This window comes from Stenella coeruleoalba (genome assembly GCF_951394435.1).
Source record: "Stenella coeruleoalba genome assembly, chromosome: 6".
Taxonomy (NCBI): domain Eukaryota; kingdom Metazoa; phylum Chordata; class Mammalia; order Artiodactyla; family Delphinidae; genus Stenella; species Stenella coeruleoalba.
In genome coordinates this window covers 5,969,127-5,990,186 of record NC_137151.1, presented here as the reverse complement: position 1 = coordinate 5,990,186, position 21,060 = coordinate 5,969,127, and the positions used below count along the sequence as shown (strand labels likewise).

The 21,060-nt window shown below is 42.2% G+C and overlaps 1 protein-coding gene across 2 annotated transcripts in view; it reads left to right on the top strand.

Annotated features, from left to right (window-relative positions):
• UGGT1 (UDP-glucose glycoprotein glucosyltransferase 1) overlaps positions 1-18,044 on the top strand; it is a 120,012-nt gene extending 101,968 nt beyond the window's left edge. The window contains exons 33-41 of one of the 2 annotated variants that reach the window (XM_079923495.1): positions 1,020-1,108; positions 1,641-1,745; positions 2,988-3,072; positions 4,083-4,265; positions 5,377-5,537; positions 6,588-6,702; positions 11,018-11,134; positions 11,581-11,749; positions 13,470-18,044. In XM_079923495.1, coding sequence (XP_079779621.1) covers positions 1,020-1,108; positions 1,641-1,745; positions 2,988-3,072; positions 4,083-4,265; positions 5,377-5,537; positions 6,588-6,702; positions 11,018-11,134; positions 11,581-11,749; positions 13,470-13,495 — 1,050 coding nt within the window. In that variant the 3' untranslated portion in view covers positions 13,496-18,044. The remainder of the gene's footprint in view (positions 1-1,019; positions 1,109-1,640; positions 1,746-2,987; positions 3,073-4,082; positions 4,266-5,376; positions 5,538-6,587; positions 6,703-11,017; positions 11,135-11,580; positions 11,750-13,469) is intronic. The other variant, XM_079923494.1, reaches the window with a different exon arrangement.
• The last annotated feature ends 3,016 nt before the right edge of the window (positions 18,045-21,060 follow it).

Genomic DNA, 21,060 nt, shown 5'->3' with positions numbered 1-21,060 from the left:
GAGGTGATGGAATGTGTTAACTCCAGAAATTGTGCTGTTATTATATATTCACAATATATACCTATACCAAGTCATCGCGCTGTATACCTTAAATTTACAAGTGTTACTTGTTCATTACATCTCAGTAAAGCTGAAGGAAAAAGAAAGAAACCAGCCCAAGACTTTAATTCACCTTTGGAATTTTACTGTAGCGTTTCTAGGAATGCACTTGAAATGCAAAATGTCTTTTTTAAATCCGAGTTTGTGGCTTTCTTCACCTGAGAGGTTGCGCCTTTCGGGTTATCTCAGTGAGCAGTACAAGTCTCGTTTTACATCAGATGTTTTCATAGATACTGCTTTGCTTGTACAGCCGCAGTTCACATTATTATTCATGATTTTATTCTCAGAAGACTGGAAAGAATGCCAATGAGAATTTCAACACCAGCAATAAATGGTAGCATTATTTAATTTCTTTTCACTTCTGCTTTCTGTTCTCAGAATTTTGAAGTTCCTAGTGCCTTAAATTCAAGTAAAAGGTATTATGGGATAAATAATCATTATACACAGTAAAATTGAATGCAGACGGCACACGGTTGAGCAGAAAAATGAACCCTGTGCTGTCGAGAAGATTCGACCCCTGTTTGTACTAGTCAGCCCTGGTACAAGGCTGTCACATGAGATGACTCCTTCCTGACAGTTAGGGCTCGTGTGTGCTGCCCTCTTTCCCTAGAACTAGCAGTTAGCTTGCTGAATTGTGCTTCTGATTTTACTCAGACCGTAAGGTTCTCTGCCCGTTTTTCAAACCAAAAACAGTTATTGTCTAATTAAAAGAGGTTGCTATCTCCTCACTCAAGATTTTCATGTGATATGATGAGCACAGTTTGTTGAATACGTCTGGACTTGGGGCGGATTGTACCTGCTGGCAGGATCATTCCCTCCCTAGTGCTGACAGTGTTCACAGTATGCGTCCGGTGAAGATCATCTAATGCCTATTAGACCCAGTAGGGGGAATCAGATCCATCACGTGTGACTGATTGCAGGTTCAGAAGAAGGCAGACATGGTGAATGAAGACTTGCTGAGCGACGGAACTAATGAGAATGAATCTGGATTTTGGGACTCCTTCAAATGGTAAACTGGCATCATAAAGAAATAATGTTTTTAAGGAAAAACTGATATATAAGCACCATCCCTCCCTTCTCTTGAGTATAATAATCCTGTTTGGGCTTTTCAGATTCTGCTCTGTGCAATCTTGCACTTGTACTTAGAGTAGATGAGTGTTTCCCACTGATTAACTGAAAGAGGTTATCGTCCCCTCATGGTGGGGTTATTTCTGTGCCCTAGTTCTTGACTGCTGTTGGATTTTGTCCGCTATTTGGAGAGCTGAGTGGTAATTGCTCAGTTAACCTTCCATTGTATGTCTTGCATTCTGTGGACTAGCCTGTGTCCAGTCTTCTCCTGAAGCTACACGAGACCCTGTGGGCAGCCTCCCTCTCGTTGGGCAGCCATCCCCACCTCTCTTCCTGTGGGCTGCTTTTGCCAGCCTTGCGCTCTCGGGAAGGAACAGGGATGGGGAAGCACCGTCTCCTTCCCTCTCCCCTTAAAGGGCAGTGTGTCTGTATCAGTGTTTCAAGTGTTCTTGTTTTTACCTTTCTTGTTATAGGGGCTTTACAGGAGGACAGAAGACTGAGGAAGTGAAACAAGAGAAAGATGACATAATTAATATTTTCTCTGTCGCATCTGGTCATCTCTATGAAAGATTTCTTCGGTTAGTCATGTTGGTTATTTCAGAATGTGTGCATGAATTTGTTACAGGATTCTTATTTAGGGAGTACGTGTTTTATGGGATTCTGCCTGTTATACTTCTGTGTATTTGACACACTCTAAGGGTTGTGACTGGATTACCATATATAATTGTATTTGTTTTGATCCAGCCAGCCTCATGAAGGGGAGCTAAATGCATCTGTATACCTATTACAAGGCTATAAACATATTTCAGTATCACTGTGCACACATCATAAGGAGTGGTGTTTAACTGTCCACCAAGCATCGCTTAAACCGGAAATTAGGAGGTTAACATAGAGAATAGAGGTGGAATAGGGCCATGGACCTGCCTTCTGAAGATTCATAGGATGTTAGAGCCAGGAGGGATCTTAATTCCGTTTTATAGACAGGCTGAGATTCAGAGGGTGGAAGGATTCGCCTGCGGTCACACAGCCAGAGTGGAGGAGAGGCACAGGCTTGGGCTGGTTGACACAGCGGTCGCCAGGGGAAAGGCCCTCAGGGCGTCTTGTTGTCAGTGGTCAGGAAGGCCTTTGCCTGAGAGTAACTTTGCTAATGCCAGGGTTCTTTTTCCTTGTAATTTTCCACTACAAATCTAGTCAAGATGTCATTTTACTCATGTTTAGCCCTCATATTCCCAAGAAATAATATCTGACCTAGAATAGTAATGTCAGATGTCAGTAACAACTGAATTTAATTAAATTCCTTGACTCAAAATTTGCTTTTGTTTGTTTCCAAAGTAGGGAATCCTGAAGCTGTAACCACTTGCCGTCCCCTTACCTCGCCCCGCTCTCCTCCCTGGCAGGCCCCGTCCAGGCCGTGGGGGGCAGTGCCGTGACGCAGAGCCACCGGGCTTTTCCAGCTTCTTTTTAGGGTGATGTCCTCAGCTAAGCACAGCCTCCAGGATTCATTTGTACCCTAACTAACGTGTCAGTTCATGAAGCAGTTTATTTAAAGCTGTAACGTAATTAAAACATGTGCCTCTATCAGTTCAGTATATTACTATAGGTAATAAGTATTCCTTCTTTCCCATCCAGTGATAACACTGTAAAGATGAATAAGGGCAGTTTTCCATTGTCCCCTACTCAGGGTCTCTCTTTGCCTAATTGAGCCACCAGTTAGCTCTGCCACAAAGAACACTGAGTGGTCTCTTGATGGACTCTCCTTGGTTTTGTTGAGATTGAAAAGATTTGGACAATTGTTATTATTTTTTGCTTTTGTTTGACAGCATAATGATGCTATCAGTACTGAAGAATACCAAGACTCCTGTGAAATTCTGGTTCTTGAAGAATTACTTGTCCCCCACGTTTAAGGTTTGTTTCTCAGGCTTCGAAAAGGAAAACATTCCTAGTAAGGACATACGTACAGTGTGATATACTTTTTGCTACTTCTACATTATGTGTATGATTTAAAAATTTTCCTTGTATTTGGTTACCCTGATTCACCCGCATAATTCAATGTTGATTATTCTTCCAGACTGGTCTGTTTGGGGGGAATAGTTGTTATAAAACTGAACACAAAATTATGACTTATTTGAAGCTTGGATAACATAGGAGGAGAGTCTGTATCTTTTGTTTTCATGGAGTAACATTCCTCCTCTGAGCGTGCATGTCCTTGTTTAATTAGAAAGCACAGTACAGGTTTCCAGTGAGAAGGATGGTTAGTTCTGTCATGAACAACTACCCAGTGATCTGTGGAAGTAAAGGATCATCTGTGCAAAACAAAAACACGCTTGGAAAGTTTTCCGCTTTATATCAGTTAGTATTTGTCATCTAAATTGATTTATTTGCATCTTTGTTGTTGTTCTTCTTCAAGCAGCTTTTAATGTACTCAGTAATATCTCTCCGAGAGAAGTGATGCACTTCTGGTCCCCTGGAAGTACTTACATGTAGAATCTGAAAGACTTAACGGCAGCAACCTTGTTCAGAGTACTTGGGTTTGCTGTGTCATTCCCCGGGCTAGACCTAGTGGTGAGAAAGGCTTAAAATCAAGCTCAAAAAAATGTTCTGCTGAAGTCAAGTTTCGACAGATAAAGTCCATTTCCCTTAAACACACAGACACACAGACACAAATTAATTATCTAAAAGCCTTCACTTAAAGATTTCTGTCATCTCATGTGGTGATTAGAAGCCATAAAAAATGGGGATTTGTCAAAAGTTTATATGTATTCTTTTATGTAGTCACGAGTGAGTCAGGGTCACGTTTCTTCGTTAGACCACTGATAGGGTAAATGTGTTTTACTTGTGCCATAATCGTGCTTGGTTGACTTACTTGTTTTTCTTAATCAAAGTAAACGATTGTTGTTCCCTGTATCTCAAAATAGGAGTTTATACCTTACATGGCAAACAAGTACAATTTTCAGTATGAGCTTGTTCAGTACAAATGGCCCCGGTGGCTTCATCAGCAGACTGAGAAACAGCGCATCATCTGGGGTTACAAGATCCTCTTCCTGGATGTGCTCTTCCCGCTGGTTGTTGACAAGTTCCTGTTTGTGGATGCCGATCAGGTAAGCTCTTAGCGACTGCGCTTCAGCAGTTTGTATTAAAGGCATTGGACTTCCTTTCCTTTTTTAAATGATTTTATCTTTCCAATTATGGAAAAGTACATGCTTGGTTTACATTATTTAGAGTATATGGAAATGTATCACCCAGATGTGATCACTTTTAAAATTTGTATTCGACATATCTCCTTTTCATCTTTGTTCCTATTGCCTCTTTTACACAGTTGCGATTGCATTGCGTATGCAGTTTTGTATCTTAAATTTAGTTCATTTAACATACAAACTAACAATTGGAAAATACATCAGTTTAGCACAGTGCTTGCCATCATCTCCAATTATTTGCTCAAAAGCTAGAAGTTATTGACAAGGGTAAGCGAGAGGAAGTGCAAGTAGGTGGCCTTGATAATGTGGAACTCTTCAGAAGGTCATCCTGCTGTCAAGATTTGACTTAATTAAAAGGAACACACTTAATTTTAGAAAATTAAGATTTCTAATTTTAGAAATTTTAGAGCATACAAACTCAAAAAGTGTAAATGTACCTCTACCCTACAGCCTTTCTCCTTATCCTGAGCTGGCTGAAACCTGAGTTCCTCATCTGAATGGAAGTGATGTAATGTGTGCAAGTCATTTGGACAAAGCTTCATCCAGCTCTTGGGAATTCTTCCCCCTCTGGCTCACTTATATCGCAACTGGCTCAACCTGAAGCACGCTTTCCTAGTTCTAATATAATCACACTTAATCCTTGCTGAGCACTTACTGTGTGCCAGGCGTCATTCCCCATCATTCCCCGTTAGTTCATGTAATCCTCCCAACAACCCTGGGAGATCTCCATTTTAGATGAGGAAACTGAGTCACAGAGAGGCTGTGCAATGTATCAATTATTAATTTGTTTTATTTCTGCTTTTTTTTTTTTGAATGCTTGGAAATACTCTGTGCCAAGCACCGGGCTAAGCGTCTTGACATGCTAGTGAGGGCGGTCAGCCTAATCAGTGGAGGAAGCGAGGCTCGAGCTGGGTCTCCTGCCTGTGCCGCTGAGCCCTGAGCTCCCCGCCGTATCTCCTGGACCCTGCTGTCTGCATGGTTGTTTAACAGATGACTGTGATCCTCTCTTCTTCAGATTGTGCGAACAGATTTGAAAGAGCTGCGAGATTTCAGTTTGGACGGTGCTCCCTATGGTTACACTCCTTTCTGTGACAGTCGCAGGGAGATGGATGGCTACAGGTTCTGGAAGTCAGGCTACTGGGCCAGTCACTTATCCGGGCGAAAGTATCATATCAGGTGCCGAAGAAGGAGTGCTTCTAATGCTGTTGTTTGATGTTCTTTAAAAGTAATTTTGTATGTTTAAAGTTGTGAATAGGTAATACGTTAATGTGGTTCAGAAATAAAAATTATAAACAATACACAGTGAAAAGAAATCTTCCCCATTCTGTCTCCCTTCTTCCCAGTTCCCACTCCCACAGCAGATAAAATCCTCTATTAATTTACGGTGTGTCCTTCCAGACTTTCTTAATTCTTAGGTAAACAACTGTGACTTCTTTTTTACACAAAATATATACTATCCTATTTATAGTTTTGTGCCTTGCTTTTTTCACTTGATGTCTCTAGTAGACTTTATATCCACATGTGGAGAGAGACCTTTTTCCTTTTTACATCAACATATTATTCCAGTATATATATTATTTATGGTCTCCCTATGACATACAATGTTGTAGTGAATAATTAAATACATAATTGTTTATATTTCAAGTATATCTGTAGGACAAATTCCTAGAACTCCTAGGTTAAACAGTGAATGTATCTGTTGGGCATTTGTTGCTTTTCTACATTATCTTCTCTGGGCAGAGTGTGATTTGGAGAGTAGGGGGATATGTAGGAAGCAGCATGTGTAGAGATAAATGTTGGGGTGTGGTGATTTCAGTATTGTACTTTATGTTCTTGGTCCAAAAGAACTGTAACATTTGGGTGTTTTTTCTTGTCCTATAACATTTAAGACATCATCAGGATATCTTCAACTAATGGTTATCATTCTTTATTACCAAATCTGCTGACATTTGCTAGGAATCTTTTGTCAGAGATGATTTCCTTTGGAAGGCAGTTACTTAAAGAACAGTGACAAAGTGAGCTCGTGGTACCAGAATATGGATTTTGTAATAACTTCCTTAGCCATCTTTGAAGTAGCACAGACTGACTCTGAGCTCCACTGTAGACCTCAGCTTACCTTTTCAGAGAGAAGCCAGAATGTTTGCCTAGTGATCTGTTCCATTAATCAGTGTGGTTACTTTTCCTGCGATAATCCATGGTTATAACAAATGGATTTTCTCTGTCCAGTGCATTGTATGTCGTGGATCTGAAGAAGTTTAGGAAAATAGCTGCTGGTGACAGACTCAGGGGACAGTACCAAGGTCTGAGTCAGGATCCTAACAGCCTTTCAAATCTTGATCAAGTAAGTGGCCATTTTTTTGGTTAACCGTTTCAGTGATGGGTATACAGTGTTGTGTCGGAAAATGAAGTGTAGCATTTGCTTCTCACTTCTCTGTTGGGACAGTGTTCTATGTCTTCATGGAAAGGAATTTGTGTGTGTGTGTGTGTGTGTGTGTGTGTGACACTTTTATCTGTCCTCAAGAGAGGACATAATGGTGAAAAATGTCATGGGCCTGAGGTTGGTTTGGGGAGGGAGATAGAAGGAGGACACTGCCACTCAGAACCATTACCTTATCTTTTCGTTTGTACCCAGCTAATCTGATCCATTTGTTTCTCTGCCTACTAGGGTCAGTGTATTTCTCTTCTTTAGGAACTAACTAGCTCAGGATTCACAGCATAGAATATAGTATCGTAATTTCCCATTTTTTCCCATATCAGCAACCATGGTGTTTTTTAAGAAGTTTGGATGAGTCACTGTTTATTAATGCTAAACATTTTTTAGAGGTGAGATTATAGTTTGCGTTTTAGATACATAGTTTCACATATTTTGTTTTGCTTAAGTCTGCCTTAAACATTTTTAAGCATTTGTGATAGATAGCACCCATAAAGAAAAGTGAGTGTACAAAACAAAAATTTATAAATATTTGCATATTCACATGCATCAGTGAATTACACAAAGCACATGCCCATGTACTACCACCCAGTTTTAGAAATACGACATTACTAGCATCCCAGAAGCCACCCTCTTTAACGGAAGTATCCAGCATCCTGACTTTTGTGGTAATCACTCCATTGCTTTTCTGTATTGAATTACTACTTACACATGTATCCTTAAACACTATAGTTTTACCTGTTTTTTTCTGCCTGTCTCAGTGGGATTATACAAGATGTACTCTTTCGAGTCTAACTTCTTCTGCTTAATGTTATGTTAGTGAGATTCATCCGTATTGTTGTGTGAAGTGGTATACATGTTTTGTTTATTGTACATTTGGGTTGTTTTTCATTTTTGTCTTCTACAAATAATGCTGCTGTGATCATCGTTTATGCACATGTCTTGGTTGATGCACATGTATACGTCTTTCAATTGTGTGTACAACTACAAGTTGAATTGCTGGGTCATCAGATTGGTCCATCTTTATCTTTACTAGATAATTCCAAACAGTTTTCCAAAGTAGTTCTGATTTATACTCCCATCAGCAGTGTAAGAATTCCTGACGCTCTATGTAATTTTGAGTAATGCTTATTGTTAATCTGTTACATTGTTAGATGTGAGCTGGCAGCCCATGTGGCTTTCAGTTAGAGAGTTTAATCCCTTTACATGTAATGTAATTATTAGTGTGGTAGGATTTACATCTGCCAATTTCCTACTTGTTTTCTATATGTCTTTTGTGTTTCTCAGTTCCTCCATTACTGCCTTCATTAATAGATATTTTAATTCCCCTCTTGTTTCTTTCACTATGTACATGGAGATTTTCCAGGGTTTTTTTTTGTTCTAGCCCAGTTGCTCTAGTCTGAGAAAGTATTGTGTATGATCTCAGCCATTTGAAGTTTGTTGAGCTTTGCTTGTTGAGCTGACCCAGATATGATCAGTTTTGGTAAACATTTCAACTGCTTTCATATTCTGCAGATGTTAGGTGTAATGTTTTTCTATGTATGTCCATTAGGTGAGGTTTAGTGGTATGTTGTTGTGTGTGTTTTGTCTGTGTGTTTTTCTATTAGTTACTGAGAGAATTGTGCTAAAATCTCTTTCCATATTGTGAAATCTTTCTTGTCTTTGGTTTTGTCAAATTTTGCTTGATGTGCTTAGAGGCTGTATCATTCAGTGCCTAAAAACTTAGAAGTCATATATATGTCTGACGAATTAACCTTTTATTATCTCTGTTAATGCTTTTTGGGCAGGGGCTTAAAGTGTGCTTCATCTAGTATTAGTGCAGCTACGCTGGTTTTCCTTTTAGTTAGTGTTAACATGGTATATTTTTTTATCCTTCTGTTCTCAATCATTCTTTTTTTTTTTTTTTTTTTTTTTTTGTGGTATGCGGGCCTCTCACTGTTGTGGCCTCTCCCGTTGCGGAGCACAGGCTCCGGACGTGCAGGCTCATCGGCCATGGCCCACGGGCCCAGCCGCTTCGCAGCATGTGGGATCCTCCCGGACTGGTGCACGATCCCGTGTCCCCTGCGTCAGCAGGCGGACTCTCAACCACTGCGCCACCAGGGAAGCCCCTCAATCATTCTTTATCCTTATGTTTTAGTTCTGTTTCTTATAAATAGCTTATATTGGTTTGTTTTTTCATGTGGTTGTGACAGTCATTTAATTTGAACATTAGTCCGTTTATAGTTAATGTAATCACCAACAAGTTTGGCTTCTCCATAGTCCTGCTTATTCCATATGTCCTGTATTTCTTTTTTCTCCTGTCAGTTTCTTTCAGATTGATTGAGGATTTTTTCATAATTCCATTTTCCCTCTATTAAACCAAACACTTAAAGTAATTTTTTAATGATTAGCCTAGAGATTACAGTATGCATTTCTGACTTTGCAAAGGCTAATGTTAATTAGTGTATTTTACTCATCTACCAGACAGTGCAAAAACATCAGAACAGTTCTTCTCAAATTTTAGCATATATAAAAAAAAAATCACCTGAAGAACTTATTAAAGCCTTAAGCCCTGGGCCCCATCCCCCACAGGCTGATTCAGTAGGTATATGGTTGGGCCTTAGAATCTGCATTCCTAGCAAACTCTGTGCTGCCAGTCCACAGACTACATTTTGAGTGTCATTGTCTTAGAACTCATTACTCCATTTATCCTTATCTCAACCTAAATACTATGTTGCCATGTATTTTAGATCTGTCTATATTTTAAACCCCAGAAGAAGTTATTCTTCTTGTTTAATACAGTCAGTATCTATTTAAATTTGAACTAACATAGTTACCCTTTGGGTTACTCTGCATTCTCCCCTGCATTTCTGGGCTTCCATATTGGATCATTTTCCTTCTGCCTGAAGATGGTCCTTTACTTAGTGTTCACTAGTAACAAATTCAGTTTTTGTTGTCCGAAAGTATCTGTATTTTACCTTGATTATCTTTTACTGCGGTAAAATTTACCATTTTAACTATTTTTAAATGTTCAGTGGGATTAAGTACATTTACAATGTGCAGGTGTCCATCTCCAGAACTGTTTCATCATCCCAAACAGAAACTCTGTACCCATTAAACAGTCAACTCCCCTCTTCTCCTGCCCCAGCCCCTGGTAACCTCTATTCTGTTTTCTGTCAGTATGCATTTGCTTATTCCGGGTACTTTTGGAATCACACAATATTTTTCCTTTTGTGTTTGTTTTATTTCACTTAGCATAATGTTTTCAAGATTCCTCCATGCTGTAGCATGTACCTAACTTTTCTTCCTGTTAAGATCAAATAATATTTCGTTGTACGTATATACATTTTGTTTGGATATTCATCTGTTGATGGACATTTGGCTTATTTCCATCTTTTGACTTGTGAATGATGCCTCTGTGAACATCGGCGTTCAAGTATCCGTTGGAGTCTCTGCTTTCAGTTCTTTTGTGTATATACCCAGAAGTGAAATTATCGGATCGTATTGGTTGTTTGTGTCTTTGGACAATGGAACGTTTTATTGTGTCAAACGCACAAGTTTTCCTGAGAGAAAAGCTTCAAAGCATAGAGTACAGCTGGCTAGAAAACATGTGGGCTTCATCTACTTGGGATCAAGCCTTAGCAGACAAGGTGGATTCAGAGCTTCCTTAATTGAAGCAAACCCTTGAAGTACAAGAGCCACACTCGATGCTTAATTGGCTTTTAGAAGGCAGTACTGTTTTTCTTAGAATTGTCCTCATGGAGGGAATCTAGGTGCAGGCTGTTTGTGAGTTTTAAGCTAAAGTTTTTCAGATGCTTATTGTGGGTAGATGTTTTATGGATCCTCTAAACTTTGTGGGTTTTAAAAACACCGGAAATAAATATTTTAGTTTCTCTAAGGTTTTTGGTACGGACTCTTTTCTGTTTTAAAAATTTGTGATTGACATGTGATATGTAATGAACAGCTAATTCGCTGTGCATTTATTTAAATTTCCCCTAGGACTTTATTTCTAAACATTTTCTTTTATATTCTATTGAAGTATAGTTGATTTACAACGTGGTGTTAATTTCTGCTGTAATGCAAAGTGATTCAGTTATACATATGTATATTTTTTCTTTTTCATATTCTTTTCCATTATGGTTTATCACAGGATATTGACTATAGTTCCCTCTGCTCTGCAGTAGGACCTTGTTGTTTATTACCCTAGAACTTTAGATTGTTGTGTTTTATCTTCTCTTCCGAACAGGATTTGCCCAATAACATGATCCACCAGGTGCCAATTAAATCCCTCCCTCAAGAATGGCTTTGGTGTGAAACATGGTGTGACGATGCCTCTAAGAAAAGGGCAAAAACAATTGATTTGGTAAGTTGTCGGTGGCTCTTTTCTGCATCTTAGTCCTGTCTGATGGATGACTAGATAATTTAGTCATTCTCTTTAACTGTGTAGTTTAGGGACTGCAGAACTTCTTACAGCAACCTCAGCAGGAAGCCAAATCCTCCAGTGTGTGATGGGGTTGTTTTCACTACTTAGAATTGGTGAAGTTACCACTGATCTTCCAGATCACTCTGTGCCTTGTAATGTTTCCAGTGTTTCTTTTCCTGCCTTCCAGTAGCGCTCCACAACTTCTTTGCGGAAGCTTTGTACGGCCCACTCACTACCACACTGCTTCTGCTAATATGGTTTGCTTCCTCAGTATTGTTCTCTTTGTCCAGTAAGGACCTGTAACCCAAGAACAGAAACACCTTTGAATTCTGTGTAATATACCCTTCCTTCAGCTCAGTTGAAGTGTGTTATTTTGGTTTTCACAGTGTAATAATCCAATGACCAAAGAGCCCAAGCTGGAGGCCGCTGTTCGAATTGTCCCAGAGTGGCAGGACTATGATCAGGAGATCAAACAGCTACAGACACGCTTTCAGGAGGAGAAGGAATCGGGAGCACTTCATAAAGACACACCGGCACAAGAACCGAGCCGGGAAGGTACGTACAGCCTCTTGGCTTTAGGCAAGTACTTCTTGGCCTGTCTAATTTCTGTTTGTTGCAAAAGCAGAATAAGGAATAAAAGGACTAGAAGAAACAGTTATTTAATCCTTCCATCCTGACATCTGCTAGTGTATATTGTTCACTTTCCTTATTCAGTTGGGTTCTAAACAGTATTTATTAATGCAATTGCTGCCCTTTTTTTCTTCTTTCTTTCTCTTTCTTTCTTTTTTTGAAGAAAGACTGCTTTCATTGTGATTATTGTTATTTAGGTTCATGAGTTTTGTGATACATAAGCCAAACCTGCCATTATTTGGGGGATCTCTTGTCAGATTCCTAGTGAATGAACACATTTAGGGTCAAGACAGAGAACGTATTGATTTGAAAAAAGTATTCTGAGGACTAAATCTTCATATAATGTTTTCCCTACTGTATGTACATCTCGGATGGTAGCCAATCTAAAAAAATCATTAGAGTACAAAAGTGACCTTTTGTAAACCCATTAATAAGCTGGGCTCTGGATTTTAATGTATTCAGCTCAAAACGAATTCTCAAAAAGCAATTATAGAACATGGATCTTGAGTGATTCTGAAGACTATGGCATGATATTAAAATCACAGCTAAAAGGTTGGATATTCACCATAAAAATAATTAAGTTCATGAGTAAAACCTCAAGGATTTCCATAGATAAATGGCAAAGAATGTAGACATACTGTTTAAATAAGAGGAAAACAGAAATATAAATGAATTTGAGGGAACAGTAATCAAATTAAAGGAATCTATCATTAATACATGCTACATAGAAAAAAGCGTACATATTGGTAATGCCATTTGTTGGGGGAGATGGTGATGAACCTGTTGTGGGTGAACCTTGCTGAAGCTTTGTGCACTAGAACAATCCCTGTTAGAGGGTAGCCAGTCGATCGTCAGGAGCCATTAAAGTGCTTATATCCTCAGTAATTTCTCTCTCGAGAATTTACCTTGAAAGAAATAATTCAATGCAAGAAGAAAGTTATGTACATGGAGAAATTTATTTTATTATTACTTGTAAACCAAAGGCATTAAAAAACAGTTTTAAACACCCAAAAATAGAAAATAGTAAATGAGCTACACTGCTACATAGGAAGTGTTTATATGTTATTAAGTGAAAAAAGAAGACTCCTGACTAAAAATATGTGCATTTTTCCTAGAAGTAAATATCGTACTTGTGAAAACAATATTTAGATGGAGTTAGGGGTATGCAGGTAGTTTCCATGTTCTTAAAGATATGTCTTTTTTAGTTTGTTTTTGCTTTCAAAATATAACACAAACACACTAAACCAAAGCTCCTAAAAATTTAAAAAGAGAGATACAGCAGAGGTAGGGGCACAAATAATAGGTTTCGTACCAGAAAATGCCTAGGCTGTACTATTTTTTTTTGGCTGTGTCGGGTCTTCGTTGCAACACTCGGGATCTTTCATTTCAGCCTGTGGGCTCTTAGTTGTGACACGTAGGCTCCAGGGCACATGGGCTCTGTAGTTGGTGGCACGCTGGCTCAGGCACGCGGGCTTAGTTGCCCCGTGGCGTGTGGGATCTTAGTTCCCCGACCAGGGAGCGAACCCGCGTCCCCTGCGTTGGAAGGCGGATTCTTCACCACTGGACCACCAGGGAAGTCCCTAGTCTGTACTTTTATAACTTGACAATAATTCCTTTTCTTTTCAATCATTCTCCTTTTCCGTAGGACCTCAGAAACATGAAGAATTATGATCTCCAGAGGAGGATAGGGAATTACACCATTTGAAGAACACTTTTTATATTAAATGCTAGTTTTTTCCAATCTGTCTATACAACTGCTGATGAACTGGCTGGGCAGGTGTGCCGCACCGTTCATTCTGACTCCTGCACGCTGGCGGCTCTGGATCTCTGGAGTCAAGGCTCCACTGGATTCATACCTCAGAGGAAGACAAGGGGCTGATCTCTGGGGGACTCTATAAAGAGCAGGCTTCTAACCAGAGGGGAAGATGGCAGAGGCAACTGGAAGAAAACGAGCCCTGTGGTGCTCACACCCAGGAGCCCACACGTGCCACAGTGTCTCGGGAAGCCACCAGCCAGAGCCACCGTGTCCTTCCTTACCTCAGCCTACGGGCAGCGGAGCTCAGTCTGCAGCCTGGGCCGCAGGGCAGGTGCCGCCCACATCAGCCATCAGAAGCTTTGCCCAAGGTCTGCGCACCTCGGGGTTTGCGCCAGCGTTCCCCTGTGCCCTTCCCCAGCATCAGGTTCACTGTCAAATTGAAACCCAACCAACAATCATGTGTCTTCAGGCTCGGCTCGGGGCAGGTTAATTTGGGGTTAGGATGGGGGTGGGTTGGGCTGAGGGTAGGGAAAATGTCAGGAGTAGGAGGCTCTGGAACGCTGGGGTGAGGGCGAGGGGGACCGGAGATCGGCCGTCCTCTTTTATAGACCGTCGGCACCGTTGTGACTAATTGGAAATGAAGACGTTGTCCTTATTCTCCACCCAGCCCCAGTGAACGTTTTAAGTAATTGTTTTATAAGCAGTTTTTTAAGTTGTGAAAGTCTTTGCTTTTCTCTTCCCACTTTCTTAAAAAAGAAGCCTGTTACTTCCTTACTGGATACAGCCATAGGAAGCCCCTGTAGTGATCCATCCTGAAGGGCTCAGGGCTCCCTCAGGACGGTCACCGCATCATTTACCCTCTTCTTCTCCGCAGGATTTTCGTCTCTCAGACCCAGGGGAAGTTGGCTTTGGCTTTTCTCTACGGAAGACTCCCAGATCCGAGATCGGGAGAGATTCTGCTTGTGTAATTCACTTTTTTCTATACACTGTTCTGTATTCCTTTTAGTTTAGTGCGGTGGGCTGCCTTTGACTTGCAGAAATTGCCAGTGTTGCACCCGTTCTGACTCCACAGAGTTGCATCTTGAAGCAGGTTTGGCCCTTTGGTCATGGCTTTTCGTGTCTTCACTTCAGCAGCCCAGAAGGGCGCTTCCGCGGCAGCCTTTCCTGCTGGGTGGGCAGAGCCGGGAGGCGCCCACGAGGAGTCTTGCGGGTGCTGTCGGCCTGTGTGGCTGCAAGGCTGCAGGTCCTGCCCCCTGGCTGCCCAGGCTGCAGGGCACAGCAGCAGAGCACTCCGTGGACTGTGCCTCCTTCCAAAGTCTTAGGACAAATATCGAGGAATTAACTTTTTCCATATTCACACGCCAAGGTTAGCTCGGGAGTCCCTTAGTCCTAGGGAGCTTTTGAGCGTGCTTTTGTAGGTCCATTAGAAAACTGGGGAGGAGGGAGCCCGAAAGATTTTTAGATAAATCGATCCAAGACTGCAAAGGTCCCTCAGAGGTGTCGCTGTTGACAAAGGCTCTAGCGTGAGTTCCCCCCACGCTGCTCCTCCCCTGGTCAGAGCAGCTAAAGGGATAGAATCAATGAGAGTGGAAAACATTCACTCAGGTCCATCTGAGGGTTAATTAAGCCTTCAGAGAGGCTGCCGCTGCCGCCGCCACTTCTGTCTACAACCACGGGCGCAGTTGTGCGTTTTCCCACTTCATTTACTGGGAGGTTGAGCGGGAAATAACAAAAGTCACTGGGATGTGCTTTCTAAACGCTGGTTCCCTCGGGACATGGAATAGGCCACCTTTCCACGTCTTTCTGCCTGGGCTCTTAACGTGTATCGTTCATGAGGAAGGTGAAATCTGTTCTCTGTGTAGTGTGTGTGTGTCCTCGTTGCCCCTTATTTGTCACCACCCTAAATTTAAGTCTTATTAACAGTTGAATCTAAACATGCGAGACCCCGCTTGCTTCTGAAACGGCCTAGGGTCCTCCTTCTCATGCCAGGAATATCTTGGTTCACGTGGCATGAGCAACTTGCAAAACGAACCTCTAGCGCCCTGGGAAATGATACCGCCACTAAAATTTGGTCTTGGTCAGCTTTGTCTGTTCTCTCTACCGTATGAAAGCAAATTGTGACGGGAAAGATAGGAGAGATTTTTCACAAGAAACATGAACTGATTTTACCGAGAAGTGCAAGCTTCTGGAAGCTACTCACAGTACGTTGTTCTCAACCATCTTTTCATACATAATGGACTTTTTCCCCCTTCATCATGCCACAGTGGAAACTTTTTCTTTCTGAATCAGTGCCAGAGCAATGTGACATAATGTGACACATCAGAACGACACGCAACAGTGTGGGTTTTTATGTCTTGCAAACAGTGGTGTTTGACGGAGGTCAGAACGGGTGCACGCGGCCTGCTCTCGGAGCTGCGGGGACGTGCCTGTGTTTCGTTTAAAAGCGTCCTGAATACTTGCCCTGCTGAGAGCGCTGGTGCGGCAGTTTTCCGCACGCCTGAGGGAGTGCCGAAGCTGTCAAAGTGGCACTTCAGATTGAAACGTAGAGCTGTTGGCCTGCCTGCCAAGCACACGCGCACCTGGTAGGCCCACGCACTGTGTGAGCTCAGCTCGGGGGGCGGCGGGGAGCAAAGGTTTCATGAAAATCAGGTAGTACTTTCCAAGAAGGGAGCTTAATCGACTCTGCTGTCCTCACGCCCTCATATCATGAGCCTTGTGAAAGGTCTGATGGAACAAACAACGTCTGTCTGGTTGCAGGATTACTGAGTGAAGGGGCTGACGGCCAGGGACAGCAGTGCGGTTTCCAGAAGAGACTGGAAGGGAAATGAAAATCCCAGTTTCCTTCGGCTGGGAATTCCACTTTACTGACCTCGTAACTTGGAACGGGTCAGACCCCGCCCTCACAGCAGCGAGCATAAGGTGGTTCCTCCTCCCCGACACCCCCTTGGGAGTAAATTTGGCTACTTGAAAGCAGTTTTCTTTTTTTCCTGAAACTGTCATGGATGATTAAAAGAAATAATTCAACTCAAGAGTTTCAAGAGGACATCTCGTGCATTTTTCTGAGTAAAATGTTCGTGCTGTGGTATCAATATCATGGAAGTGGAAGTGTTTTGGTGAAGCTTTCTCTTGGTAACAGTGAATGCAGGGTGTGTTGTGTGCAAAGTTATTTAAATATATTCCATTGTGTAATTTTAATAGTTTTTTAAGCATTTGATTTTTATGGGGACACTTTTGTGGGATGATAAGGGTTAATCAACTTGAATATTGCTGTTTTGTGTCTAGTCTGGTGGGATAACCTTTGTAATTTAAATTCCTATTTTCCCAGTCTTGCTACAGTGAGGAAGGATCTTTATTAGGACTTTGGTAGTAACCTGACTGAATTCCACAAATTCGACGTCATTAACTCAGGTCTTTGTTGGTACTTCAGAGTATCTGGAGGATACCAATTTCTCTTTCATTATTTGGTCTTTGATCTCTCAATCTAATACAGAAATGAAGCTTCTGGGTGGCGGTGAGTCAGGGCACTGAGTAGAGGATCTCTCTCTCTCAGGGTGTCACTGAGTGCTGACAGCTTATAAAAACAAACCACGAAATCAGCTTCAGGCACCTGCATGCTCCCCAGAAGCAGTCCGAAAGTGAGGCCATCTCCTGAGTCTTTTCCAATCACCTAGCAACACAGAGGCCAAATGCGGCAGATGTAAGTAGGACACAAGTTAGGGTTTGAGGCAAGGCCTTCATCCCACCTGTAATTTATGCATTGCCTTACGTGTCACCTTTTAGATTTCCAGAGAAATGGACGTAATTCCTCTTCTCAATAAAAATGGCAAAATACATTAACCTAAGGTCAGCAATTTGAGAAAAGATTATCAAGTACGGTGGTTTCCAACCAGTTGTTTTTGCTAATAATAAGGTAAACATGGAAAAAACAAAGAAAAATATTAGAATTTTTAAAGAAACTGTACTTAAAAAAAAAAAAACAAAAACCTTTGTAACTCTTCTATTTTACTGTAATCCTGTTCCATTAAATGCAGCAAAGGTCCAGGTGCTGCCCCTTGCTCGGGAACAAGCACTGGGACAGTAAACGTCTACAGAGCCCTCTGCGCCTGAAATGGATTGAGAATGAATTTCCTGGTACTGTAATGAAGATAAGGTCTGCTCAACACAATAAACTTTTCCTTCTCTTGTTTAAAACCGTCTGGTCCGTCATTCAGCTTTTATGCTTAGGAAAGGTAAGTCGTTAGAGCTCGAAATTCCATCCCTCCATCTGACAGAAGCAGCAGGCCTGGACAGGAGGAAGAGCTTTACCCGAACGCCTTGTCTGCTGAGGAGCTAGGTCCAGGTGCAGCCAATTCTCTAGATTCTCAGGGGAGCACCCAGGCCTCTTCCGAGGTCCCCAAGTTTGGGGGACTGCCCCAGGCAGGGTCTGGCAGGCAAGCTGCCCCAGAAGCACTAACCGTAACAGGAAGGATGGCACGGACTTTGTTCATTTTGCAAATTCTCTGAGCTCCTACGCTGGGGCTGGATTTAAGGTTGAAGATACGGTTCCCACCATTCAGGTGCTCACTGGACACCGCAAGCTGGTGTAATGGGAGCACTTGCAGAGGTGGAGGTTGGGCAGAGGGACCTTGTGGCTGTGAGAACATGACAGAGGGCACCTACGGTGGAGGAGGGAACGAGGGGTTTGGTGGTCAGGAAAAGCTTCTACAAGGAGAGGATGCTTAAACTCAAGTTTGGGGAATCAGTAGGCATTATCTATGTAGAATGAGGGAGGTGGGGATACAGTGAGGTTGGAGAGCTGGTGTATCTCATTTAAGGAGCTGCAAGTGAACCTCTGGGGCTGGAGTCATGGCCAGGAGCGAGGTGCTGGAGTGGGGATCTGAGTTGATCCAGAGCCACCAGAAAGCCCCTCAGGGGTTTTAAACTGGGTACCCACAGGAAACCTCTTTTTTCTTGTAAAAAAATTACTATTGATGTATAGCATTTGAAGGTACAAGTACACAGACATACACCTTGATAGATTTTCAAAGTAAACACACTTGTATAACCATCAACCAGATAAAGAGGTAAAAAGAAGTAGGATTATAGTCTGGCTTCCATCAGTGGCAAGAGCATTGTATCAGACCAACCAGTAAATATATATACATTGTTGAAATGCACTGGAAAGTGATCAGAGACAGGCAAAAACTGGAGGGGACTCAACCCCTGAAAGAAGAGAAACACACTGGATAAGATCCACATTTAAGCAACTATTCCTCATGTGGCCCACAGGGAATAAAACAAAAAGTGGCTGTTCTACAGGGCTGAGGAACCAAGTCAGAGTTCAGAGGCTGCCCAAGCAGCTGGAAATTGAAGGCAGAAAATCCCAGAAAGGAGGAAGTCACAGAGCCTTGAATTTGCCGTGCATACTCCCCTCATATCCTTGGCTGACTCCTAAATTATGCTTGAACAAAGCAGGATTCCAAGAGGGCCAAACAAAGCAACAGCTGGAAGGCTGGAAAAGCTCAGAAGATGTCTGGCGCTGGGGAGGGAAAGTTTGGCGTTTATGTCCCACCAAGTTAGAGAGGCTCAGTAAATATTTGGGGCTTTCCGCTGAACTCGGGTCTAGGCCCTAGGACTAAGGGCAAAAGTAAAATAGAACCACTCTAATAAAGTGTAAAGTCAAGCCTTCGAAGAATCAAGGTGATCCAATAGTAACTTAACTCCCTACTAAAACTCAACAGTTTTCATGGGAAAATTAATGAATCCAGAGTCTCTGTATCACTCAGAATGTCCAGTATACAATCACAGATCAGACGTAAGAAACAGGAATGAATATTAGGACACATAAACAAGGGGGAAAAAGTCAAGAGATCTGCAGGCAACCAAGATGTTGAAATTGTTGAATAAGAATTTTAGAATAATTATAGGGACTTCCCTGGTGGTGCAGTGGTTAAGAACCCCCCTGCTAATGCAGGGGACATGGGTTCGATGCCCAGTCCAGGAAGATCCCACATGCTGTGGAGCAACTAGGCCCGTGTGCCACAACTACTGAGCCTGCGAGCCACAACTACTGTGCGCCTGGAGCCTGTGCTCCGCAACAAGAGAAGCCACCGCAATGAGAAGCCCACGCGCTGCAATGAAGAGTAGCTCCTGCTCGCTGCAACTGGAGAAAGCCTGCGCACAGCAACGAAGACCCAACTGCAGCCAAAAAATAAAATTTATTTAAAAAGGAAATAAATATGTTAAAGAAACAATAGGAATGGATATATACAAAGGATGAAGATGTGGGGAATTTTAGGAGAGATGAAATTTTTAAAAACCAATTTCATGGGTAGGCTTAAGATTAAACACTGCAAAAAAAAAAAGATCAGAGAACTTGAAGACAGGTTAATGGAAATTATCCAAATTGAAAAGCAAAGAGGGAAAAACGATTGAGAAAAATCATAAATGAATATATGTAGTAACCTGTGAGGCAGTATCAAGCAGTGTAACACATACGTTCGGAGAAATACTGGCCAAAAATCGTCAAGGTGTGATTAAAAACAACTCATGGATCCAAGAGCCTTAGTGACTCCAGAAATACAGTTTCTTAAAAATGCTCTCTTGACCCAGTTTTGGCCCTGGCTAAAGGCCAGTCAGTTCTCTTGAACAGCCAATCTAGTCCACGCCCTCAACCACTTCACTTATTGGACTCTTCAACTCTGGGCCACTATATACCCACCCTAATCGCCCAAGGCCAGATATAAGACATGCAGGGACATCTCCTATGCTCCAGAGCTTATTGAAATATTCAAATTAGCCAGTCTTATCCTGCCTCACCCATTCATTCCTGGGGAAACCACATTTAAAGCTCTTGCCCACAGTTCCTGCCTTGCCTTCTTCCTAGTGACCAACCCTAGTGCTTCCCCCGAGGTGTCCTGCATGGTGTGAACTGTGATATAACAAAACTGTAAAACTCTTCTAGCTTTTCCCTTGATCTTTGTCCGGCCTCACTGTGTGTTACCCCCCACCCCCCAAACCAGTGCACGCGCATGCACACGCACACGTGCACACACACACACACACACACACATATGCAGGATAAATACAAAGAAGGTCACACCTAGGCATGTCATAGTCAAATGCTGAAAACCAAAGATAGTCTTTAAAAAGTAGTCAGGAAAACAAAAAAGACATACCATACACAGATATAACAATAAGAGTGATAGCTGAGGACTTTCCCGGTGGCGCAGTGGTTAAGAATCCGCCTGCCAATGCAGGGCACATGGGTTCGAGCCCCGGTCCGGGAAGATCCCACATGCCACAGAGCAACTAAGCCCCTGCGCCATAACTACTGAGCCTGTGCTCTAGAGCCCGTGAGCCACAACTACTGAGCCCACGTGCCACAACTACTGAAGCCTGCGTGCCTAGAACCTGTGCTCCGCAACAAGAGGAGCCACTGCAATGAGAAGCCCGTGCACCGCAATGAAGAGTAGCCCCTGCTGACCACAACTAGAGAAAG